This window comes from Ammodytes marinus, assembly GCF_949987685.1.
Source record: "Ammodytes marinus genome assembly, chromosome: 1".
Classification (NCBI taxonomy): domain Eukaryota; kingdom Metazoa; phylum Chordata; class Actinopteri; order Uranoscopiformes; family Ammodytidae; genus Ammodytes; species Ammodytes marinus.
The window spans coordinates 16,625,902-16,652,277 of record NC_137230.1 but is presented as its reverse complement, the minus strand read 5'-3'; the positions used below and the strand labels follow the sequence as shown (position 1 = coordinate 16,652,277).

The 26,376-nt window shown below is 38.9% G+C and overlaps 2 protein-coding genes across 3 annotated transcripts; both read left to right on the top strand.

The window, feature by feature from the left end:
- The first annotated feature begins 264 nt into the window (after positions 1–264).
- On the top strand, positions 265–16,313 carry rab27a (RAB27A, member RAS oncogene family). Its single transcript, XM_080034314.1, has 6 exons — positions 265–473; positions 12,191–12,359; positions 13,847–13,932; positions 14,019–14,122; positions 14,423–14,546; positions 14,914–16,313. The coding sequence occupies exons 2-6, from the start codon at positions 12,207–12,209 to the stop codon at positions 15,107–15,109; spliced, it is 663 nt and encodes a 220-aa protein (XP_079890440.1). The 5' UTR covers positions 265–473; positions 12,191–12,206; the 3' UTR covers positions 15,110–16,313.
- A 1,777-nt stretch (positions 16,314–18,090) lies between these two features.
- vrk3 (VRK serine/threonine kinase 3) lies at positions 18,091–25,428 on the top strand. 2 transcript variants are annotated; one of them, XM_080034058.1, is made up of 16 exons: positions 18,091–18,145; positions 18,849–19,066; positions 19,143–19,295; positions 19,410–19,535; positions 19,663–19,773; positions 20,032–20,172; positions 20,668–20,723; positions 20,943–21,009; positions 21,403–21,487; positions 21,588–21,690; positions 21,819–21,911; positions 22,164–22,296; positions 24,308–24,425; positions 24,566–24,624; positions 24,715–24,851; positions 25,301–25,428. In XM_080034058.1, the coding sequence occupies exons 2-15, from the start codon at positions 18,850–18,852 to the stop codon at positions 24,849–24,851; spliced, it is 1,599 nt and encodes a 532-aa protein (XP_079890184.1). In that variant the 5' UTR covers positions 18,091–18,145; position 18,849; the 3' UTR covers positions 25,301–25,428. The 2 variants fall into 2 exon arrangements, with proteins under 2 accessions (XP_079890184.1, XP_079890185.1); XM_080034059.1 differs by having other exon boundaries at positions 18,099–18,124.
- The last annotated feature ends 948 nt before the right edge of the window (positions 25,429–26,376 follow it).

The window sequence follows — 26,376 nt, the reverse complement described above, 5'->3', positions numbered from 1 at the left end:
TTAGTTTAGCGTCAACTGCATGTTTTCACTTTATTTTTTATTTTTTTGTGTTCTCTATAACATTGTGAAATTGTAAGAATACTTTGGTTAAATGCTTCAAATAAGCCACCTGGATTTTTGCTTCCCCATGCACTGTTGTCATTATTTGCATTTGATTTGTTCAAAAATTAAAATAAAAAGCTAATGTGGGACGAAGTTGGAGTATCCGAGGAGCAAGTGAACGCATCAAAATGCAGCGGCCGAGAGGTGGAGCTGTTTCACTGACAGCAGTTCGCTAACACCACGCAGAGTAAAGGTGGTGTGTCCACTGTTAACGAAGCTGCTCTCATGTCAACTGATGGCTCAGAGGCGACGGAGAAAGTAAACTCTTCATTTATTCACTCTTCGGGAAACTTTTAAACCTTCAAATTCCATCCTCCTTTTTTACCTTCTCGACTCAGCGCAGCAGCGGCAACAGCAACGCCCCGGGGCTGGTGAGTATTTAGTTAAATGCTTCCAGGAAATGTCAGTCTGTAGCATCTGTTCAGGAGTTAGCGACAGGGTGAAAAAGTTAATTTGAACTTTAATACAATCGCATATTCAGATTGGTTGAAATCTCCTTTTCCAATCCACCCTCACATAGGCAGTCGAAACATTCCCTACACCTGGCTTTTCCGCTTGTCTTAGTTGTTCGCCTTTTCCACACTTGTTCGAACTATTAGGCTACAAACGGACATTAATAGGCTACTGTTTTTACGAAAACTATTTTTTTTCCTCCCCTCGGAGTGCAAGGTTTGGACCCCCGTGTAGGCTACAATCTGTCTGACAGAGGAATCTGGGAAGTTGGCATCCAAGTTTTTTATTTCTTATTTTAGCAGAATCCACATCGAGTTACGTTATTTTCTGCCTGAGCCACCTGACCACCAGGCACTGCCACATGAGGACCAGCTGAGGGTCATTATATTTTTTATTTGTTCCAGTTTAATCGATGTAGCCTTAGTGTTTATGTTTGTGTCTCAACTCCTAGGCTACTACTGCTGCTGATAAATCCTTACAAGGTATTTTAATGACTAGTTCCCAGCTTTAGCAGCCAGACATTTCAGAGATGCCATTCTCTAATCATTTCATATTATTCTGAGTTGCATATCTAGGCCTAGTGGTTCACTTGTGCTGCACCCTGTCAACTTTATGGTATGTGTATATCCGGATTTTCCCAAGGAGCTGCCGGGCTTTGTGTTGGACAGCTGCCCAGGGTGGGTACTCCACCTTTCCCCTGACAAATGATTAAAGCTGATTCTTGTTTGCTGCTGTCCACCATGCTGTCCACGGGTGGTAGGACTTCCCTGGCAGACAGGTTCTAGCCACTAGCTCAACTCTTACTGCTAGAGACATTAAAGGGTAATTGTGTCGCAGAGAGTTTCTCCCCTTCTGCTTTATTTCAACCTTATCTAAATGGATTAGCAGAAAATCACAAAATCATAGAACAGTAGTAGTAATAGTGCACTGATCGGATACATGGCACAGATACTGGGTGTAATGAGTGAATCTTGTATCGATCCACTCAATGAATAAAGTTTGTGAATATGGTTATAAAATGTAGGCCCTACTTTCTTTTATAGGCTGTTGTCGGCCCTGAGAGAGAGAAAAAAATCACATTATTGCATTCGTAGCTATGTAAAATGACAGCAGTTTAATGTGTTGTTCTTATTACTCTTGTTGTTCAATGTTCACTCTACAAATGGCAGCAAATCAAAATAGATACAGATTTAGCATTTTAAAGATGATACTTTCTACTGATAGGCTACACTAATATATTGGTACATTTTTATTCATTTCAAACACTAACCACACCTCTACACCATCCTGCCACGGCATAATGCAGGATAATTATTTGTCAGCTGGCGCAGTTTTTGTTGTTTTTAATAACATGAATAGGGGATAACGTGTTAATGTGAGACACTTTTTACATTTGCTCCCCTCTAAGCGAGCTAAAATGATTTATCAGTAAAATGTACACATTTCCCATTAATTCAGGATGTTTCCTAGCTATGGACATTATCAGAATTTATTCAGGACGAAGGGCAGTGAAAATATGATTATTTAAAAAAAAGTTCTGGTCTCACTTTACCCCAGCTTAGGGGTAAACTGAGACAGACCAGAGAAATCAAGGGGGTAAACTGATCCACTTACTTTTTCCACTCTGAAACTACCATAACAACACATGTTGTAACAGTTAGAATCCTGACAGCTAGCTTCAAAACCAAATATTCCAAAACTAATGTCGGACTAGTAACAGAATCATGGGGTTTGGTCAATTAAGCAAGACCTTTTTCTAAACACTTGAAAGTAACTATGATCAAATACAACCAGTGTTTCCCCTAGAATTTTTTTTAGGCCCGGTGGTAAGAGCTGATGAAGAGTATGCGCGCCGCGTGGGTATCAAATTTCTAGAAGAAATTGACCAAAACGAACCCCATTTGGGATGAGCCTCTTTTAAAAGCCCGTTAAGAATGAGGGCATAGGGTTATGCTTTCACATTCAGTACGTTTGTACATGTGGTGTTTCTCACAGGATTTTTAGATCCTGCTGGGTGAGAATGGACCTTCTAGGGGGGTCTGGGGGTATCCCCCTGCAGAAGAAAACTTTATCCTTTTAAAGTTAAATGCATCAATCTGGTGCACTTTGAGCGGTGAAATCTGATTAATTATGTGCTCTGTAAACAACTGTCATATGTCCTGCCTATAACTATTTCCTGTAATAATTTGGAGACACAAGCCATGTAAACTATTGAAGAAAAACACGTGGATTTCAATAAAAAACAATAAACACTAAGATCTAATATAGACAGGTCCTGTCTAGGACTCATTTCTGGAATAATCTGAATCACCTAACCTTGAAGCTAGCCTACTGACATTTTTTTTTATTTATTTTTTAGGCAAATAGCCTTGTTGAAAATAAATAATTAACATAGGCTACACATCATGATTAGCCTATTAACATGTGTGCTACATAAGGCAAATTCCCTATTCCGACCATTATATTTCATCTAGCCTATTTCTCAATTTAAAACATAAAAATAAAGTAGCATTGAAAATACAAAAAAATAAAGCTTGTAGCCCCACTATGGCCTGCTGTTTTCAAGATAACTTAACAGTTAAAACAATAAATACATTAATATGTCCCTTGAAAATAAATGAATGCTCTTCTGAGAATGGCAAAGGCAGTAGCAGTGTGGCACTTCTGTAAACTTACTGAAACGTGTGCATGCCGTTTTTTCAGCGCTGTCTCTGCTGTTGATACAGATTGGTTGTGTTGCCACGGCGACGTAGCGATTTCAACTTTCTAAGTTTTGCTCAGCACTTTTTCCTGTTCAACGTCCCTGTTACTGAGTCCTTAATATTTCCACAGAGCAGGCGCTGGTTTTATTTTCGCCACTAGTTCAGCGTTTGCTTGCTAGTCATGCTTCTGCTCATTGGCTTCCGTGTTTAACAAGTGCGCACCGAATGAACACGCGCATCGAGCCGCGCGCAGACACACACACACACGCAGACACACAGATCAGCTGATGGGATGATCAAACGAGAGGTTGTAAAGACAGGCGCACACGAGGGGTAGACCGACAGTGCCGCGCAGACGCGCGCAAATGATTATTACGGAATCAATGAAAGATTGATTTAAAAAAAAAAAAAAAAAAAAAAAAAAAATGTTTTAAGTCAGGCTGCTGTTGGCCTGGCGGGGGGTCTCGTTGGCCTGGCGGCCCCGCCAGGCCTGTATAATGGTAGGGGAAACACTGAATACAACATATAATTCATATTCAATAATTAACATTCAAATGACAGATAGAACCAGTTAGATTAAAACACAGTCTGGGGGTCAGAACACAGAACCCTTAGAGCCAGCTAGTGTCTTGGGGTCAGAGCAAAGGACAATCAGAACCAGCTAGAACAGCCTGGGACTCAGAACACAATACCCAGCTGTCATTTTACATCTTTTGAGTCTTTGATTAATATTATTCTGCATTTGTTTTATTGGGATCATTCATTGAATAAAGACATATTAGAGTATATTAATGGTCACTCTCCTGTCCCCCACATACATACGTGCCAAACCATGCCCTTGCTGACACCCCTTAAACCATTCAACCCCACCTCCGACCCGCATTATCTTTTGTCTTATTCAAACTAGTCTCCTTGCTACCTCAAATATATTGGATTCATTAAAAGAGGGCACAGACACTGTCTCACTTTACCCCACAGCATTTGTCTCACTTTACCCCACTGCCACAATTTGAGAAAAAACTACCTCTCTCAGCAATTCAGGTTCAGTTATCATCATAACATCACATGGTTTAATATGTTGGTAGTTCATCAACATGTATGATAGAAGTTTTTCTACCTGAATCAATTTGCATTGGCACAACAGTTGATTAAGTTGACAGCAAGAAAATTTACTTTTAAATGCAAAAAAGAAATTTGTGGAAAAAGAAAATATTGCAACATCATCTTGAGGCCCTCTCCTTCATGGCCAAGGGGAAATGAGAGGGGCTTGAAATCATAATTCTCACATGACCAAAAATGTGTTCCGTCGATGTCTCACATTCCCCTGTTCTCCCCTACATTCGTTTAAGATAGGCGTCACACTTAGTTTTAGACTGCTATTTTATCTTCTGCTCGTGAGGCCCTTTAAACCAAAGGGAGTACTGTATTATGTGGCGCCTTAATCAGGTTTTACAACAGGACCTCGTTTGTTGTGTAAATTGAATGTGGAAAGCATGACAATGTCCACTGTTATTTATTTTAAACCCTAATTAGTTTTAACTTGCTTGATTTCTGTGGGATTAAATGCAATTGAGTTATTGTACTTAGAAGGCAACCGCTCAAACACAGGCAGCAATTCATAGCAAAGACATCACGCTGAGGTCTTTTTGCCAACTTTTTGTGCTTCCTAAGTGTCTTAAGCTCTTTTCCTCCTCTTTGACGTAAAACTAGAGTTATTATGTTTCATTTTGAGAAGTCTATATCTAGAGAAGGAGGCCAGGTAGGGACACTGTTGCTTCAGAAAGGTTTGTGTAAGGCAATAATTATGCTAAAACTTGTTCTGATTATTAACTGCGCTTAGTTTATCAAACTTATCATCATCGTATATGCCATCAGAGCGCACTTCCTTTTCACAACTGTTATCCCACACGTCACTCAGATAAATGACAAAACTAGAAAATGGCCTTGAAATTTACTTTTATAGCACAGCCTCGTGTACGTGGCATATTATGCATAGCAGTGCAAACATTTATTTTCATTAAGTCACTTGAGAAAATGAGATTATACTATTTTCGTTTTTTGGAAAATAAGGCGTCTGATTAGCATGCTAAATGACTGCAGAAACTTGCTGACAAAATCTGCATCACCATCAGTGTGGTTTTGCTGTGACCTGTTTTCACTGAAGCAGAACTCGTAAACTGACTCAGGTCTTTCTCACAGGGTTCTCAATAGTGATGTAAAACACTGCAGAACAATACACCACTGACGAGTGTTAGAACATGTTTACCAAAAATGGAGGTAGCCTTATAGCCTATTAACAGCAGCAGCAGGTGTGTTGTAATTAGGGCTGTCAAGCGATTAAAACAATTAATCTAATTAATTACAGGCTCTGTGATTAATTAATCTAAATTAATCGCATACTTTTATGACACTTTTATACCTGTTTATAAACGGCTGTATAGCCTGCTACAGTTTGTTTCTCTCTCTCTCTCTCCCTCCGTCTCTCGTAACTTCTGTCTCCACAACAGACAGCGCTGCACTGCCACAGATGCCTATGCCGATTCATTCACCATCGTCGTACTCATAGGCAACAATATTGACACACACACGGGGCGGGTGTCCGTTTACGCGGGAGACGAGACAGCTAGCAAACAAAATTGAGACACACGGAGGAAGATTGAGAGATACTGTTTTGAACCTATACATTGTTGCACCCACTAAATCAATAATGCACAGACACTGCGGAGAATAAAGTAAGATGTCTTCCTACCTTCATGCTTATTTGCCCGAAGCATCCCATAAACCGTCCATAGAGCCCTCGGCCCCCTGCTTCTCTCTTTACTTTTCTCCCTTTCACCCGTGCGGGCTGTGTATGCAAGCTTCAGGTGCAGCTCGGTGCAGCTGCGCACCACTTCTGCACCGGGTCAAAGAGCATTATAGAAGTGCGATTAATCTGTGTTAATTTTTTTAATCGCGTTAATTTTTCTGTGATTAATTAATCGAAATGAACGCGTTAATTTGACAGCCCTAGTTGTAATACATTGGATTAATTCACACTTGACAGTTCCCCGTGACACCAATAGCGGAGTCATTGGTCATCTCTTGACTGTTAATAGTAGTTGATATTACTATAGTTATATTATAGAATTGATATAGTGCTTTATTGGAGGTCATTCGAAGACACTTTACATCAAACATATAGAAAATCATACTTATAGAAAAAGAAAACAAAATACAGACAAATTAAAGATAAGGTTTGGAGTGGACGTAGAGTCAGGTGTAATTATGCTTTCTTAAAGAGGTGAGTTTTGAGTTGACTTTTGAATGAGTTTATTTAGTCTGAGATGCTGATGTTTGGAGGGAGGGAGTTCCAGAGGGTTGGGTGCAGTTACATAAATTGCTTAATGTCTGAGTTTGAAAATGCGTCATGTCACTTTAGACATATTTGTAACACTTTATTTATTTTTTAGATAATGCATTTTTCAATAGATAAAAAGTTCCTGTACACCTATCGACAGTAACAAGTATTTATATATATTTAAGGGTTCAAAAAAGTAAAATTTTTCAATATATATTTATGGGATTTAAAAAAGATATTAATCGGCCGCTTTAATCGTTATCGTAATTTCTCAGAAAATAATCGGCATCGGCACCCAAAAATCCATATCGGTCGGGCCCTAATGCAAACAATTGGTGTCCCAATTTTAGTTTATGACTTCCACACCCTCTGCCTGTATGAAAACAGTGTTAATACATTGTTACTAAACCCTTTGAAACACTATTTGGGTAATATTGCACTGCAGGAAGTGGTATATTGCTAATAAGATAGATAGACTAGGTAGATTGCTGTAATTTCAGAGTACATTGAGACATTAAACTGCTTAAATTGCAATAAAAACACTTAAACACTTTTGACTGGTGGTGTAAATAATGTGTGGTAACTAAGTTAAAAGAAATTGTCTGCGTCACCTGCTTTAGTGTGCCTTTTTTTGTATGAGTATATTTTTTCACAACAGACACTATATACTGATACATTTTTCAGTTTTATTAATCATCCTAGCTGCCATTCCTCTTGTTGCACAATAACACGACCCTTACCTAAATGAGACGCTGTCAAAAAGTAATGTTATCCATGACATCTCTGCTATCAAGTCAGAATTTCTAAACATGGGGGACACACCACTGCCAGTCTACTCCTTGAGGATGGAAGAAAGGTGGTGTCTTGAACCTAACCTTATTTATAATTTTTTCAGCTCCATGAGTCAAAATGTCTGGGGCTCCGTGTAATTGGCTCACTGTCTATGGCTACTACTTCCGTCACATTTATCATGGATCTTGATTTGCACGAGACCCTAAGCTGCTTATGGCTCCAGATGAAAGCTTCAGTTGGGGTTACACTGAAAGAATGTACTCTTTTTTTTTCATATGGTCATATGATACAACTGCACTTTGTTTTTTAAATGTTTTGACCGGAATTGGTTGGCCGTCACAAGTGAATATGTTTCATCCAAGAGAGAATGGTGTGATTGTTATTCTCACTGTAAGAGTTAGAAAATAAGTGCTTCTACACTTAAAATCAACTCAACCTTTTCCTCTAAAATGTGTAAACAACAAGCCACCAATCTGTAAAGAGGAAATTGTGGTTACTTTCTTACCAGTGATAATGAGCAGACAGAAACTTCAGTGTTGTGGTGTGAGTCTGGAGAGGGACTGAGGAATTTAAAATGCTTCCTGTCACTTTGTCAGCAATGAGAAACATCAAACATTACACTCATTAGCAAGGAATGCCATCAACTGTACAAATCTACATCTGGAGGTCTGGCATAATATTGGAAAGGTGTAAAAGATGTAGGTTAAACTACATAGTATTAAGGCCTATTGTCGTTTTCTTTTGTTACTTTTAATAATAGTGGAAAATCAATGTTAAGCCAAATGTATTTATAATTATCTAAAAAAATAAAAATAAGCCCACATGCTGTCACTTGTCCTTTTTAGATTATTGATAAAAGAAAAGTTGAAACAATTAGATTTTGTAATTTGATAGGTCAACAAAATGTTGAATTGGGGGAAACATTTACAGGAAAATAACTTTTGTCTTTGTCAGTTTTTTCTTTCTCAGTGTAAACACTACATTACTGTAGTGTGGGATAATTGTGAGCTTTCCCTGTTCATTATTGGCTTGTTGTACCAATCAGCTCAATCTATGCACCATTTCTGTTACTTAAAGGGGACATATTATGAAAAACCAAACATTGCCGGTGTTTGGGCACACTGTTTAGGTTATTGGCGTCCCTACCAGCACACACAAGCTTCAAAAAGACAAATATGTCAGTTTCTTCTGGGACACTTATTTCGAAAAAGGGGGGATTTGAAGGTTTCTTCCAAAAAACACCGACTGATGACGAAATCGGTCGGTTTTCATTATCATAAATACTCCCACGGGAAAGCTCACCAGAAACTCGGCAGTTGATTGGCAAATCAAGACGCCCCGTTGGTAACCACACACACCTGGCTGAGCCTCCACTCGCTCATGCAACAACAGAGGAGAAGCAAGCAGTGTGCGCTCAACCTCAAGCTACCATCACACCCCAGCCTCGAAGCACACTAGGGCTGAATGGATTTACTTCATTTTTTGTTAGGCTATCTCCAGCAAAGGTTTGCAATCTGTTAGTGTGATCAAAGCCTTTTTACTGGAGTGTGGAGGAGACTGTGCCAGGAAGACTGAGAGACACCATCCGTCCGAAATGTAAGTAGTCCTATTTTAAAAATAATTCTGTCCGTTTGTTAGTTCAATGTCTGTAATGTGCTTTATTTTATCCCTCCTATTATAACCAACACCGACTGAAATGAGAGAATGCGGGGTTTAGTCGTTAGCATTAGCGCCCGCTAGCTTTACCGTTAGCTTTATGCTAACGGTTAGAGCTGTGAGTCTTTTGCAGTGACAGTTATTTGGCTCTTTTGTGAGCTCACGTTAGTCCTGCCGTGACGGCCCTTGAGTGAAAAACAGACGGTGAAACTGTAGGGTGTGTTGGAAACTGAAGAGTATTTTTTTTAATAGCTTCATCCTGTTACCTGCTAGCTGTCTGACTGTATAGCTCAAGTACACACCGCAATAAGTCTGCGGACAGTGTGTAGTTAGGGTGACCAGATCCCAATTCACCAGATGTGGGACAAAGACTACGTTTGTGCGGGACAAAGTGCCGTTTTTTTTAAGCAAAATAAACCTGTAGTACAAGCAGCAGTAGGCCTATTACATGATCTCCAGTGTAATGTACACATAGACAGGAATACTGTAAGTTGTCTCTGCTGGTGTTTGTTTCCTGTCCATTATATTTCAAAAAGCACACAGTATCACTCAGAACTTGCTTATTGAGCCAGGGCTATACTGAATTTGTTGTAGCTTTGTTATAACAGATGTATGATGTAGGCCTATACATGTCAGCTAGGCTACATGATGTAACATTGAATGTGCCATGTTTTACAGGTGTCTGAGTGACCTGATGGAGCCACCAAGACCGTCACACTATCCGTTCCTTCAGAGGAGGATGTGTTCACTGGGTGGGACAGGTGGTCTTCTTCAGGGCCCAACAACAACTGGACAGTTACATAAAAGTTATGGCTTTGCTTCTGTTTGATATTTACACTTCATATTTTCATTCCACTGGCTATGAATAAACTGCTTTATTTTTAAGGATGTTTTTGGTCTTTTTAAAATGTAATGATACTGTTTTATCAGAGAAAATCTTCAGCGAGATGAAAATGTGAGTTTCAAGTAATCCTTTACTACAGGTAGCAAACAGTGACAGTAAGCAACACAATACATTTTTTAACGGTAACTTTATTATGAATGAGTGATCACAATACAAATGATACATTATCTACTAGATATTGAAATGTTGTGAGATAATTTGCAGCTCTAACAAACCTAAAGCATAATTATTTCAACCATACATTTTACAAAAGATAATGTCTTTCCAGTGAATCTTGACATGATTCAGGATACATTCTTTTCCATTATGGTTACTGTACATTTTTACATGTCAACTCAGTATCGGTTCACAACCAAAGCTTTTTCACTCCACTGGGCTGTAGATCATTCCACAGACCTGTAAAGACAAACGTAAAACAGGGTGTATGTTACCAGTTTAGAGAGTTTATGCATAAATACTTAGCTCAAATTATGTTATTGACTGTGACATAATTAAGCAGTATTTACCTGAGGATAATGTCAGGGAAATCAGAAATCTTGATGCCATTTTCACAGTTTTCAGCTCAGACTCCTGTCTGAACAGGTTCAGTTGTACATCTTTTAGTTTAGAACTGGTTAGTGTGCCGATATTTGTGGTAGAAATGAAGCTAAACATGTTTACATTGGTCTCCATGCTGCATTGGCCAAAAGTAAACAACACTGACAGCTGGGCGTGTGCCATGCCCATGTAGGTAGGTATAGAGTAAATGAGCAGGGCGGTGCATGCACGCCCATGTAGATCTGACCAGTCAGAGCAGACTAGTATTTGTGCGAAGGGGGGTAAGCTGTCAAAACCTACCTTTTGAGATAGAGGGCAGAGAAGGCTGGAAAAGGCGATGAAGAAATGGGAAATAGTAGAAAACTATTGGGTTTTTTGAACAATAAACCATGAAAACCTTTTCTAGTAGACCTTGGAAATACACCTTTAAAACCGAGATTTTGCATAATATGTCCCCTTTAAATCCTAAGGTTAGCATAGTAGGCTATGTTGTACCTGTAACTCTACGTCAAACATATAGCGAAGATAGACACTTTTTTAGCATTTGTTCTTGTGGCTGTTCTCAGTTGACCTGCAAAAGACATTATTAATTTAAGATCATAGCGAGTACTGTAATCATACGTTGGCTAGTAGCTACATACTGTTAAATCAACCAGTTGGGCTGGAAAGACGACAACATACTTTTAATGCCAAACACAATAGTGTGGGCTGACCTGTGTGGGAGTCTGTCAAATCAGCATCACCTTACCATTAAAACCAAATGTTTATTCAATATAATAAAATATATTTTGCCTGAATAAACTCTAGAAACTTTTGCAATTACCCTACAGGCTCTACACAACCACAGTCCACCCACACAGGTGTTTGCACTTGTGTGTGCCCTGATTAGACCCCCATTTTAGGAATGTGTGGGCGTGTGGGTTCTGTACAAATTGGACTTGATTTGACATCTCCCTACCTCTCCTGTTGGTCACACACATGTTAGGGTGGGACGACTCACCCTTCTATCAAACTGTTCTTATTGGTCCATAGACATTTCTCACATCACGTTATTCCACCCAGCTTCAACATGACAAGAGGTTTAATCAGCCAGAGTGATTGGAAACACCTGTGAATGTTTAGTGCTTAGAGTTAGATGAGGTGACAGCATCTTACCTTGTACTGTAAGACTACCATCAGCCCCTGGCTGTGTCTGAAATCACTCTCCCTTTATTACATATATACATTTATATTAAAGATTGTTTTATTCAATGGGAAATCTAAGCCTCAAACCTGTCCATAATGTAATCTAATGGAAAATGTCTATTACACGTACACAACTTTTCTGCTAACATTTACACAATGGAAAGCGATGAGGATCCATAAGTGACAAAAATGTAAAGCTCATCACTATTGAGAAAGCTTCAGAGTGTCTCTATATAGATAGAAGTTATGAAGAAGTGATTTCAGACAGTCCCACCACGGGATAGCTGGACAGTTTCGGCTCTAGTCTCTAGAAAATGTCCATGTACCACACCAGTATTTGTATTCTTCTTGTCCAGACAATCCGAAAGGATTTATTTGTAAATGTATATTTTTCCAGAATAAACTTATATCACTTCACTCTGAGTTGTATTTCAAAATAAATAGTGTGATTGTTGTGTGTGTGTGTGTGTGTGTGTGTGTGTGTGTGTGTGTGTGTGTGTGTGTGTTTGTTTCTTTTTTCAGAAATCAAGCTCTCACTATGTCTGATGGGGACTATGATTACCTCATCAAGTTCCTAGCCCTCGGTGACTCCGGTGTGGGAAAAACCAGTTTCCTCTACCAATACACAGATGCCAGGTTTAACTCCAAGTTTATCACTACAGTTGGAATAGACTTCAGAGAAAAAAGAGTGGTAAGTTCAATCACTTTTCAATAAAATGTTTTCTTAAAGCAGCACTAGAATTATTAAGTATTTGACGTTCTGACATTTCATTCTGTGTCTGTTCTACAAGCATTTGCGTCTGGCTAATCATTAGCTTAATTGCATTCCCACACCATTTAGTAACCCTGTTGTAACAAACGACTACTGATGAATGTCGCAAGAGGAGTCTGAGCAATGACTAATGTTGGTGTACAGCAGGCAGCACCCTCCTTAAGAATAAACACTTCATACCATTGGCAAACAGCTGAGCGGCACTCATGTTTACTCAAAAGTGACTCTTAAATGCTGTTGACCTCCGCCTCTAACAATAAAGCCGTTTTATCAAAAGTTATACTGGACATTCATTCAGTCAAGTACAATGTATGTGACTGAATCATTGCCCATCATTATCTTTTTAATTGCTTCCATCGAGTCCAATAAAAAGATACTGAAAGTAAATAATGTTAGGAAAAATTCAAAATAAATACCTTGACAGCTGTGATAAGTTGCTTTACCCTTGAAACTTTCAAGAGTAAATATATCACTTGTCATGGTTAAAGCACAGTAGGAAATTAAAGTGTGTCCTCAAACGACCCGAGTCTGGGTTTGTCCTTAAACGACTGTTGTTAAATCAAAGAATCAGCAGTGAGACTGAAATCTTAATGCAACGTGGCTTCAACACCACTTTTAAGATAATAATAGATTTCAGTTTCCATCTGTACTGGAGTACAGGTGTTGCACTTGTGAGTAGATCAAGAATAAGATGTAAATAAAATCTGAATATACAACATTTGCCCTGAAAAATTATTAACTTCGAGGACTTTATAGAAGTTATTTCCCGTGGATAAAACCACAAGAACACAATTTCTGCAAGCGGCCAGTTTCAGGCTTACCATGAAACGCCAGGATTATGCTGCAGCTGCTAATCTTTCAGTTAAAAAATCAAATCAATGAAACCTTTCATACTTTAGAGATTAAAACTGCTTTGAACATGAGCCCAAACAAAAAGTTGTTCATTAGAAAGAAGCTTGTCGGCACATTTAACAAGCTAGCAAGTTTAAACTCCTGAAATGCAACCTTTTTTATTCATTGTTGTTTATTGTGTACTGTATGTGGGTATTGATTTTGGTATTTTTATTTTGAGTGATTAATGGCAACAAAAAAAGAAGACAAAACACTATGAAAACCTCATTTCGAACACACTATGGGTATATGGCTCACACAGAATACATAAAACACAGATATACATTGACTGAACATCTTGAATGTTATGTTAGTTTAAGTCAAATTTGCCTTCAACTCTCACAACCACACCTGCAATCAGTACTGTCAGTATATGGCTCAACAACATCCATCAAACAAATTTAGATTGATAAATGAATTAGCAGAAGCTGGATGGAAGTTGAAAATTAAATTTTATAACTGCTGTTAAACGTCCTGTTAGTTGTCTAACCTTCACTTGTCTCCGTTTCACTCAGGTTTACAAATCGACGGGTCCAGATGGAACTTCAGCTCGAGGACAGAAGATCCACATGCAGCTGTGGGACACTGCAGGACAGGAGAGGTATATTAACCTTCATCAAGCCTGGTCCATTCTGCAGGTGCTTTTGTTTTCTTTCCTCCTATTATGTTTTATAATTCTCATGTCAGGTTTCGGAGTTTGACGACTGCATTCTTCAGAGATGCAATGGGTTTCCTCCTCCTGTTCGACCTCACGAATGAACAAAGCTTCCTCAACGTCAGGAACTGGATGAGTATGTCTTCTGATATATCACGCTGAAGTCTTTTGTTTAATTACGACAGATTCAAGTGCACAGGACATTTTACATTGTGACTGATGAACAACCCTCTATGTGTCTGGTTGTGACATTTACAACAGTATAATCTTCCAGCCATGTATAAGTCTTTCTCTGCAAAACTGGAGCTATTTCTTTGCTCAAATATATTATTTAATAAAAAATATTGATGATGGCTTGATATCCTTTGTCACAGGTTAAGATACTACGCATTAAAACAGGAGGACTAAATAAATAATAAATGCATGTATCTGTCAGGTCAGCTACAGGTCCATGCGTACTGTGAAAGTCCAGACGTCGTACTGTGCGGAAACAAGTGTGACCTGTCGGATCAGAGAGCAGTCACTGAAGAAGAGGCTCGTGAGCTGGCAGAGAAGTACGGGTATGTCACTACTTTTTTCCCTCCATCTGTACATTTAGCCTACCTCTCCCTCAGCTGTTTGTCAAGAAGGCAGTGGCTGCATTGTTTGCTGAAGTCTGTGTAGGAGAATGTCAGACTAAATTGGTCCTCCTCGAAAGGCAAATATTTGTGCTTATGTGTAAAATATCCTGTTGTGGTGCTACTAGACACACCTTCACCAAAAACAAAGATATTGTAGTAGAAATGCACTGTGTGAAACATTTAAAGGCATGCAAAATAAATGTAAAGCTGATGTTTTAAGAGCTGTTTTTTTTTCTGGACACAAAGGTTTGACTGGTAGCAGCAGTGTGTGATCCCATGTTTATAACCAATATCCTCCTCGATGCAGAATCCCATACTTTGAGACAAGCGCTGCCAACGGACAGAACGTCAACCAGGCCGTGGACGTCCTGCTGGATCTCATCATGAAGAGAATGGAGCGATGTGTTGACAAGTCCTGGATCCCTGATGGGACCGTCCGAGCAAATGGACCCGCCAACCCAGACCTTTCAGAGGGCCCTGTTGGGAGCAAATGTGCATGTTAGAAGGAATAAGGAAGCGTTTTGATTGCATCTGTGCGCATAACAATAGGAAGACATCCAAGTTATACAGTGGAAGTATGTATGTATATATACAAACCTGTGCATTACTGATCTATTTTCATTTACTTTTTGTATTATCTGTCAGAGTGCCTTTTTGATATTGGCATTTTATTTCAAACCATATAATCAATCTTTAGAATGATTCATTCATATTGGAGTGTGGGATATTTATTTAATTCTTACGATGTCTAGTTGAAAGACCCAGCTTTATCAGCTGAATCACATTTTCAGGTTTAAACTTTGTTGTGCTTCAAGTCACAGCAAAGTGAGATGTGCTACAACGATACTGTTTATGCTTTTTACTTGCTGTAAGGTTAGCGTAGATTCACACTGCATATAACTTGACAAATAAGCAACTTCTATTTCTCTTTCTACACTCACCTAAATGTAGACTGTGGAACCTGCAGTCACATCTGTCGGTGGAGAGAAATTTGCTACAAATGTATTTTTGGGAAACTTTAGGCAACCATTGATGTTTATGATGCTCTACTGAATAACCAGCTGTAATTTCACTGGTGCCACAACCAGAATGAATGTCCATCTTATTTTGAGCCTGATGGACACTTAACAACCATGTTTTTTTCTATTCATGTGAGTGCTTGTTTGAATCGAAAACGTGATTTATGGAATACAGTGTGAATACATTATCTAAACTTAATCATGCACAGCAACAGGTTTGCCCAATAATAACATTATGTTACATAATAACACTGATGCTCAGTAGTTTGATAAGATAAATAATTTTTCATTGTAATGCATTTGAGATCTTAATACTCACCCTTACCTTCGGGTCAGTTTCTAATACCACTGATATTTTATTTTATAATATTTACTCTTAGTAAAACACTGAAATAGTATTGTGAGAATATTTGTCCCAACTGTATTAAATAGTTTCGCACACAAATCCACTTTAATTGTATTATCACTGTCATTCTTTCCTGTATAAAAGGGTAAATAAGACGTTTTGGAAACATGTACACCGGAGTTTATTTTTTCCACTTGATGTTCCGATCCACAAATTAGAAAAACTATAAGTTAGATTTATTTTAGTAAGACTAAACTGAAAAATGTTATAGTGTTTTCAATTGTGCCATAGTTTCAAGAGATGTAAATTATGTGCAAAAATAAAAACATTTATTTATGTATTCCTTGCAGCAGTTTCTCATTTTATATAATCATATAATCAATCTTTAAAATGTCGATAAAGTGCTGTGTGTAAATGATACACGGGTCCTTTTATTCTGTGCTGTGTGTCTTTAATGAAACATCAGGTAGTGATGCAGCAATTCACCAGTTTACACCTATGATCTTAATTCATGTTTATCCATACTAATAGCAGTTAGTTAATTGGGCAAAACTTGATTTGGAGGACATGGATGTGGACTTGAGGGAAAATGTATGTAGGGTGAATACAGGCATCTTGGGACACTTTCCGAAAATATATGTCTTGTGGAAGTTTTAAGTATGATTCAAAGGTCTTTTCCCATCACATGATACCATTCTAAACAGCTTGAGATCTCTACTATACAACAGAGAAGAAAAAATAAGTCAAAATTAAACACAGGATGAATGACTCTTCAGCAAACACACATTGACCCAAAAAACATTTTTCAAGGCATTACTGTCATCTTGGGACACCTGTTATTGGCATCTTGGGACACTTAAAACACATCAAATTGAAGTAATAAAACAGTAGCAATTCAAATAAAAAGCACTTTAATCTCAAAGGAAGGGTGCAACAGATTATCTTAATCATTGTTGAGCTATAATGCCTAGGAAAATCAAAAAAAATTAACTCAACAAATATTCACTAAAACTACCATTGAGCTAGCTGGCAGTGCTAATGATAAATGTGATGCTATTGCTTGCTAGCTAATATAAACCGATTTTTTTTAAATAAAAGCTATTTGGAATAATCGATTTGCAAATTTTACCATCTAAATGTATGAGGACAAAATTCCCCATTAAAATGACTTGAATCACTGTGTCCCATGATGCCAGTAAAATCACATTTTTAACAGAAAATAAGATTGATCTGAACATAATTTTTTTAAATTCTGATTGACCACTCTATTACCTAACATAATATATACACATTACAAACATCCATACATTTGTTAGATTTTTATGATCTTAACATCATTTACAAGAAAACGCTATGTCATTTGACTTTTCATCTAAATTCACTGCAATGCTGTTGAATATGGCTAGACCATGCCACCAAAAGTGATGTCATGACCACATAACCAATATGTTTTCATTCCAAACTTTCTCATGATTGGCTCAGTGTAGAATTTTAGAAATAAAATATTATTCATTAAAAGAAAAACAAGATTAAGCTTAACTGTCCCAAGATGCCCATTGTCCCAAGATGCCAGTATTCACCCTATGTATATGTAGAAAAATATAGATATTGTATTTGTGTGTTTCATTAAGATATAGCCTAATAATACACAAAAAAATCACCTTTTTAAATGTTACAATAAAAACAAAAATCAAGTTTAAGTCACGCATCATGGCTTCATCTTTTTCTCTGCTCAACTTTAAACTGGTTTAACTTGTTTGTGTACACTATAAACTATTTATTTGCCAAAACGTAAAGCTTAAAGCAAATTAACCGTACATCAGGCTGATCACATTGTGAGGCGTGTCCTGCTTAATGTTTTTAGCTGGAGGAGTAAAACTTTCTAAAACCAGGACCAGTCACCATAGCCAGTATTATAGTGTTATCTAGGGCCAGGCCATATGAAATATATAGCCCATTTTTTATCAACAAGAAATCAGACTTGATCCTCATCATTTGTGGAAAATGTCCTCGCTGTAGGCCGAGCTCTCCTGTCCTCCTCATAGATAGTAAATAATAGGTCCTCCTGCATGGGGCAGCAGTGCCTCCATTGCGCAGTTGCAGTTGCACGAGTGTTAAACCGGCGAAGAAGAATCGCAGAAATAGGCTAAAAGGTGGAGGAGATTTTGGGGAAGGTATCTGTGAAACTTTAACAATTTTATAATGCAATTCTCAAACAACTGTCTACCCAGTTATCGACGTTAAAACACACGACATGTAGCTAAACATATTTCCACTCAACTGTTGAGTTCTGACTCTTAAATTTCGCATTGCCAGGATAGTGCTAATGGTAGCTGGCTAACGTTTAACTTCCTCTTTTTATTTGTTATTATTAAAACATGACAATGTAATTAGAGCAGAACAACCATTAGCTTAAGTTCGACTCTTATTATACGTACTTGTTGACAGTAATGAAAAACAATAACGTCTCATCATGTTTATTTTGTTGTGGATGTTGGAGGACACTATGGCAACGGTCATCATTTTACACCTGACGAAAATCTGCCTGCCCACCGAAAAAAACATGCACCTGAGCTAAAGGGAACACTTATAAGACATTGTGCTTGTATTTGTAACATGAATTATTGTTTTAAAACGTTAAAATACTTTTTTTCGGGTTCATTATAAGACATCTGGCTGATTTATGGAACTAATTGTTGGAGGAGACTGCATCCATTATTATTTCAGCTAAGGTCATGTATTTAATGTATAATATTCAGTGTGTCGAGCCAAAACGATCCAAAATATGAGCTACATCTCTGGAAATATGTATTAAGGTGCATGTAATCCCTGGGGGGAAGGCAGATGTTTAAACAATGTATGTGTTTACTCTTGCAGGATGCCTTTCCATTTCTGCCCCCAGTGTGGGACAAAGCTGCAGCCTGATTTCAGATTCTGTCCGTCGTGCGGGGACAAGCTCCCCTCTCCTTTTGATGAATCTGGACCTGTGGGCTCGACGTTGTCTTTAAGTCTCTCTCCACTCAAACGAGTTCAAGCAGCAACGTCTGTTGCTAAAACAAGCCTCCCTCCAAGCACAAGTTGTGGGACCACACAAAGTATGTCATATTCTATATTAGGAGTTTATTTGTGACTTTCTGTGACTTTGAAAATGTAAATCTGTTTTTTCTACAGCCCATTCATGTACCACCTCAACTCTAGTTTCAACTCGTCCTGCGCTGGGTAGAACTCGTACTTCCCTTCGTCCGGACAGGGGGGTTAAATTCAACAGTACAGATGCCACTGCATCCGTGGTGCCCTGTAGTAAACTTGATGACACGATCAAAGGTAATAAAATGGCTTGGAGGCACACCCTGTGCTTTGCTGTCACGGGGGGAGATATTTGTAAATATATAAAATAACTTGACAGCTGAACAAAACAGCTGTGATTTGTATCAACAGATAACAGAGTTGGTTCGGTTTCACCTCCTCTAATAAAGCAGCACCTGGTCACTTTTAAACTCGTACCAGAGGTAGAACCATCTTTGGGGTCTTCCTCTTCCCCTGTCAGGAATTCCCCTCGAGCTGGTGAGCTCCAACACAAAAACAAAACCCAATATATTCCTTATGGGAAATACAGTGTCTTTCTTCTTTTCCATCATAAGCTGTTCTCTCATCCTTATTGATTCTGGCTGTATCTGTATCTGACATGCAGCTCGGGGAAAAGTGAAACTTTCCAGCACCGCTGTAGAATCAATGGTGGACGGCTCTCCCAAGTCTCTCTCTTCTCCGGTTTCCTCACCCATCTCCAGGTCTCCTTCAAAAGGTGAGCAACAATGTATTTGTGTTTATGTATTTTGTTTTATTAATAGTTTGATTGAAAAATAGTGAATAGTGTGAGAAAAAAAATTGCATTTGTGAAGTTAATCCTGGCTGAGTTGTTCAAGTGTTTGTCTTATAAATAAATTAATAAAAATTACAAATGTTTAAAAAAATAGTAAGTAAAGGGTCAAGTTCACCAGTTAAGATCAAAATCCACATCTTATTTCAAGCTCTCAAAAGGGATTTGTTCTAATTGTTTCAGGTAAAAGCAAAGCCAAGAAGGCAAAGCACACACCTGCTGTGGAGCCACTGCCGGAAGGTGAGGAGGTGACGGACACAACAGGCAAGAAATGGAAGTTGGTGAAACTGCTCAGCCAGAGCACGACGGAGCTCCTCTACGAAGGTGAGACTGAACATGATGTCAGGGGAAAGTAATTAAAATGTATAATTAAAAAGTCGTTAAGTGTACTAAGATTTAAAACAAGACAGATTGCAACAAATCCCAAATAATCCCAATGCTAGGAGAATTTATAATTATTATTATAGAGTGAAGGCTTTATAAACATTTGTATTGTTCACGCTTTGCTTTACTTTACTTTACGGTTTACCAAAACTGAAACAAGACTTACAAATTCCTAAGAAAAATTGTTTAATTGCAACTTCTTATCAAACTTTATTTTTGTTGTACAAGCATTTGAACTCGAGTTGACTTCAATGTTTTCTACAATCTGTTATGTCCAGTTAGCTTTATTAAATACATGACTGACCTAGTTTAGTGGATAGAGCTGCAGTTGTCAGCAGCAGGATGCAACAACTGACTCTTAACTGAACATTGATGATGGAGAGGTGCTGGTATTATCACAATTGGATTATATTGTTTTTTTTTTTTCCTTTTCAGTTTTGCAAACAGCTTCACGATCCCACTCCAACGACCCAAATCACATCCTCAAGCTGGTACGTGTTGCTTCAGCAATCGTAGTCAATTTTAAGGATGAATCATTATCAGGAGATGCCACAAATACAGAAATAATGGCTTTCCCCCCCTTCGAATTTCACCGCAACAAATTGATTGTTTTTATTTAGTTCTATATTTCCTGTAACAAAAACGTTTTCAGTTCTTGTATCTCCATGAGTTGGATCAGTTACATTTATTTTGATCTTTCTTTCTGTTAGGGAGCCAAAGATGGGAAAATCTTCACTGAGCAGAACTTCCTGCAGAGATCTGCTAAACCTGCATCTGGTGAGGGTTAAGTCCCTTAAAGAGTCCCATATGGAGAGCTGCAGTCGTACCTGGACTCTTTATTTGTTCAGATGATCATTTTGAGTTGCTCAGTGTTTATATCAGCTGTAACAGGCCGTTAAAGAAAGAGGACTGGTGTGAAATAGGGCAAGACAGGAAGACGCTCTCTGGCAGTTGTGTCATGTGATCTGGTTTCGTAATATCACACAAACGTTTACTGTATTTAATTTCGTAATCGATTCAGCGGAAAGCAGCAGTGGACAAAAGCGTGCATCATTGTGTTAGTCTCAGAGGAAAAACTAGATATTTGACTTTCTATAAATGCAGCTCTGCTTTGTCGGGAGTCAAACTTTACACATGATCGTCCTATTAAAACCTATTGTGTCTCTCCAGTGGAAAAGTGGATCAAACAAATCAGGATGGACTTTCTGGGGATTCCTTTGTGTGTTGGCTTTGGTCCTCATGCAGATTCATACAGGTGTGAAACAAGTGCATCTGTGAATATATGAATAATACACATTATATGAAAGAACTTAAAATTAACTTGGTTCGGCATCATGTTTGTTTTTTTATTCTAGGTTTCTGATTTTCCCCAACATGGGCCAGTCTCTCCAGTCAATCATGGAGGCAGACGACGAGCTTCTGCCTGAGAAGACGGTTCTTCAGATCGCCTGCAGAATAGTGAGTGTGAATATTGTCTTGAACTTTTTTTCAAGACAATATTCTTAATCTTGGTCCTCAAAACAATACCCAGAACTCAGCAGACCAACCATGATTCCCCTTCACTTAACATTTATTTGTCTTTACAGCTAGACGTGCTGCACTACATCCATTCAAACGAGTATGTTCACGCTGATATTAACGCAGAAAACATTTACATCAAACCAGGACAGATATCACAGGTGAGAAATATTCAAAGCACAACCCAAAATCAGTCAGATTCCATGATTCAGATATGCTTATGCTGACTACTCTTTGTGTGTGTGTGTGTGTGTGTGTGTGTGTGTGTGTGTGTGTGTGTGTGTGTGTGTGTGTGTGTGTGTGTGTGTGTGTGTGTGTGTGTGTGTGTGTGTGTGTGTGTGTGTGTGTGTGTGTGTGTGTGTGTGTGTGTGTGTGTGTGTGTGTGTGTGTGTGCGCGCCTGTGTGTGTGTTAGGTATACCTGGTAGGATACTGCCATGCCTTCAGGTACCGTCCAGGTGGACAACATGTGGAGTACCGTGAAGACAGCAGAACGCCACACGAGGGTGCTGTAGAGTTCATCAGCCTGGATGCACATAAGGGAGCAGGTGAGTCACTGATTTCTTGCTCCACTAATGTCAGCTAATCAGCTGCTGTGAACCGAGCTTCAGGGACATAATAAGACTGATTCCTTTTTTGTGAAGCTGATTCCGACAGTCTAAAATGTTCTTTCAACTTTTGACTATTAAAAGCTGAAACAAAAAGGTGATATACACAATATCTCACAAAAGTGAATACACCCCTCACATTTCTTCAAATATTTCATTATATCTTTTCATGGGACAACACTGAAGAAATGACACTTTGATACAGTGTAAAGTAGTCAGTGTACAGCTTGTATAACAGTATACAGTTACTGTTCCCTCAAAATAACTTGACACACAGCCATTAATGTCTAAACTGCTGGCAACAAAAGTGAGTACACCTCTGAGTGACAATGTCCTAATTGGGCCAAAAGTGTCAATATTTTGTGTGGCCACCATTATTTTCCAGCACTGCCTTAACCCTCTTGGGCATGGAGTTCACCAGATTTTCACAGGTTGCCACTGGAATCCTCTTCCACTCATTCATGACAACATCACAGAGCTGGTGGATATGGAGACCTTGCGCTCCTCCACCTTCCGTTGAGGATGCCCCAAAGATGGTCAATAGGGTTTAGGTTTGGAGACATGCTCGGCCAGTCCATCACCTTTACCCTCAGCTTCGTTAGCAAGGCAGTGGTCGTTTGGAGGTGTGTTTGGTGTTGTTATCATGTTGGAATACTGCCCTGCAGCCCAGTTTACGAATGTTGAGTGCACGTGCTCAGCGTCATACCCAGAGGTTGGCTTTGGAAAATAGACCTATGAATACTGCCAGCATTGCTGCAGGGCTTGAATGGGTGGGGGGTCAGCCTGTCAGTGCTCAGACCATATGCCGCACACTGCATCATACTGGTCTGCATGGCTGTCATCCCAGAAGGAAGCCTCTTCTAAAGCTGATGCAAAAGAAATCCCGCAAACAGTTTGCTGAAGACAAGCAGACTACGGACATGGATTACTGCAACCATGTCCTGTGGTCTGAGTACAAAGACAAGTGTGTCTTGCCTACAGTCAAGCATGGTGGTGGGAGTGTCATGGTCTGGGGCTGCATGAGTGCTGCTGCCAGCACTGGAGAGCTACAGTTCACTGAATACCAACATGTACTGTGCCATACTGAAGGGAAGGGGAGCCTTGTTTGAGACAGTTATTTGTCGTCATAATGACTGATAACGGGGCTGAACCATCAAAGAAAAAAAAAGAAAATGCAATGAAGAAAAGCTAAAAGGGAGAGTGATAGACGGGCGGGAGGAGGTGAGGGCGTTGCCAGGCAACGTGTATACAATTACACAGGAGTGAACTAGACTGCAGTGTTTACTCCTAAATGAATGAGTGGTACTAACACAAAGTTTACTTTGCTTCACCATCATCAGATGACCATTATTCATCTGAAATAGTCATTATTTACAACAATATAAACACATTACCTCATCGTGATCCATACTAACTGCCGTCTCTCGCTTTCTGTGAGGACACGTAATCTTTCAGCTCCGTGAGAGTAGTTAGGTGACACTGCATCAACTCATTGCAATCAGGTGTGTGTGGCACTGACCGGCATTAGTTAATGCAGAGACACTAACCAATCTCACGGAGACGAAAAGAGTCCGTGCCCTCACGGCTTTCAACACACGGACATGCACTATACTGCGTCCTAATCAATTGAGACTGGCACGACCGGCACACGCTCAAAAACAGCTTTACGACAGCTGGCGTCGTAAAAATACTACAGCTTTTGTCCAAAGGGTCCGCCAACGGACAAAGTTACTCGTAGTGGCTTTAATGGCTGTGTGTTGAGTTATTTTGAGTTATACAAGCTGTACACTGACATTTCTTCAGTGTTGTCCCATGAAAAGATATAATGAAATATTTTAAGAAATGTGAGGGGTGTACTAATTTTTGTGAGATACTGTATGTCTGAGGATTGTTTTGTGAAGGAAAAACGCATGTTGCCATCACCGTTTCTGTGTATTTTTTCTCCCCTCAGCTCCGTCTCAACGCAGCGACCTGCAGTCTTTAGGTTACTGCATGCTGCGTTGGCACACAGGGACGCTGCCGTGGACCGGCCTCACCAACCCAGAGGAGGTGGCCACGCAGAAACAGAGGTGAGAGATATTTAAAGCACCTACACCATTGAAACACCTTAGGAATAATACAAAACAATGAAAACATATACCTACATGGGTAAATTATTAGTACCAAACACAGAGAAAAAGCAAATTGCTCAAAGACATTCTCATCACAGGTACATCGAGGATGTTCCTGCACTGTTGAGTCACTGCTTTGGGAAGAACAAAGTTTCCAGTGAGTAAAAGTGTTTGTTAAATAACATTAACAGGGGTTACTGCTGTATGCCTTTTCCTGATATGTTTCTGTGCATATTACACGGTGTAGGTGCACTTCAAACGTACCTGACTGCTGTGATGGCTCTGCAGTACACTGAGCAGCCGGACTGCTCAGCACTGAGGGAAGGATTCTGTGATACTTTAAAGCAGCTGGGGGGGGTACCGGAGCTGCCACTCTGCTTATAGGTGAGGATACACTAACAACAAGTATCGGAACATACACCTGGGTCAGCAGCATGTTCTGGTTCTTATATCATAGGCTTCAGACAATAAGGTGTCCAGGTTTTTTCAGACAATGTAATCTACTTTTTTCTTTTGCTATGAATTAGAGGACACCGCGTTTGCAGTGACACATGGTGTTCTCTTTTGGCTTTATATTTATTTTGTATTTTTTGTATGCAAGAGATACTGATGGAGATATTGTGATCTTAAGTTTCACGTTTACAGCTGCACCTCATGCTGCAGCTCCACTTTTACATTAATACAGATATTTAGTGAATGAAATTGTGATGGTGATATGTCCCTAACTACACCTTTGCTAACAGCAATATAAAACCTGAGCATCAAACTGTCTTATTACATGGAAAGTTCTGTGCGATAATAATATTGATATCTGTTTACTGTTTTATTTTCAGAGAAATGGAACACTACAACAATTGGAAGAAATACTGTGTTTTTAAAGCTTGTTTTATGATGCTGTTTTATCTTTGATGTGTGTTTTATTGCACTGAGAGCAGAGTTGTAGAGCTCAGCATGTGAAAATTATGTTCACATCAATGGTTTTGGGTTGGGATCATCACTTGTTCATGGTATTGTTCTTGTTTTTTCAGAGCAAATGCACTGTGGGTTTTTGCATCAAGGGTAAAGTGAATGGGAGATAGGATGCAAGTTTCAATGGATGAGATTTACACTTTGAGTGTCACTGAGTTTTTGTTAATTTTATCTGGTTTAAGTTTTTTTAACTGCTATTTTTTAATGAATTTAAATGACAGAACAGGATTGAAAATGCAGAAATATTTGAAATATTACAAAGTATAAAATGTATACGTCTTCGACACAAACTTACTGTCCCTGAACATTTCATAAGATGGATCTCTTTACCCTTTTATTCTATGTAGCCATAGATGGCTACTTAGAATTTGCTGCAGTAAGCTTTGTTAATTTAAAACAGTGCCTTAGTGTCCTCAGATGTTAAGTTCTTAAGTATGAAAGCAAGAGAGAACTGGGATTAATCTTCACTTTGTTTAAAAATAAATGTTTCTAAAGGAAATGTTGTTCTTATGTTTGTCACAGTCCTATATCAGCTCACACATGAAATCAGAAGACATGTTTATTTTAAAGAAACCTTTATAAAGTTTAAACATTTCTGAACATAAACATTTGAACATTTCAGGACATATACAATGCTTTATATGAAACAGTAAATATCTCTTATTGTGCACACTCTTTAAAGTAACTCAGAAAATAAACACTTATCTTTTGCCGGATCTCTCCTGTCATGGCATTCTGAACCTTACATCTGTTACTTGAGGCACTTTCTGAATGACGAGGCTTTTTGTAGAACGGGAAGCATGATGCTGAAAGACTATAGCGCCCCCGTGTGGCAGCTTTTCTACACAGCAACCGATGGCTTCCTTGCACAGGAGCTTAGCTTGCACACTTTAAACTGATCAGTTAAATTTTAATACAGACATGCTGGCAGTGTGAGGCA

What these genes read in the sequence shown, in the direction of transcription:
- rab27a (XM_080034314.1), top strand. Translation starts at nt 12,207, where the DNA reads ATGTCTGATGGGGACTATGATTACCTCATCAAGTTCCTAGCCCTCGGT. An exon ending in GACACTGCAGGACAGGAGAG is followed by an intron (nt 13,933 to 14,018) that starts GTATATTAACCT and finishes TTCTCATGTCAG; the next exon opens with GTTTCGGAGTTTGACGACTG. An exon ending in CAACGTCAGGAACTGGATGA is followed by an intron (nt 14,123 to 14,422) that starts GTATGTCTTCTG and finishes TGTATCTGTCAG; the next exon opens with GTCAGCTACAGGTCCATGCG.
- vrk3 (XM_080034058.1), top strand. Translation starts at nt 18,850, where the DNA reads ATGCCTTTCCATTTCTGCCCCCAGTGTGGGACAAAGCTGCAGCCTGAT. An exon ending in CCTCATGCAGATTCATACAG is followed by an intron (nt 21,488 to 21,587) that starts GTGTGAAACAAG and finishes TTTTTATTCTAG; the next exon opens with GTTTCTGATTTTCCCCAACA. An exon ending in TGGGAAGAACAAAGTTTCCA is followed by an intron (nt 24,625 to 24,714) that starts GTGAGTAAAAGT and finishes TACACGGTGTAG; the next exon opens with GTGCACTTCAAACGTACCTG.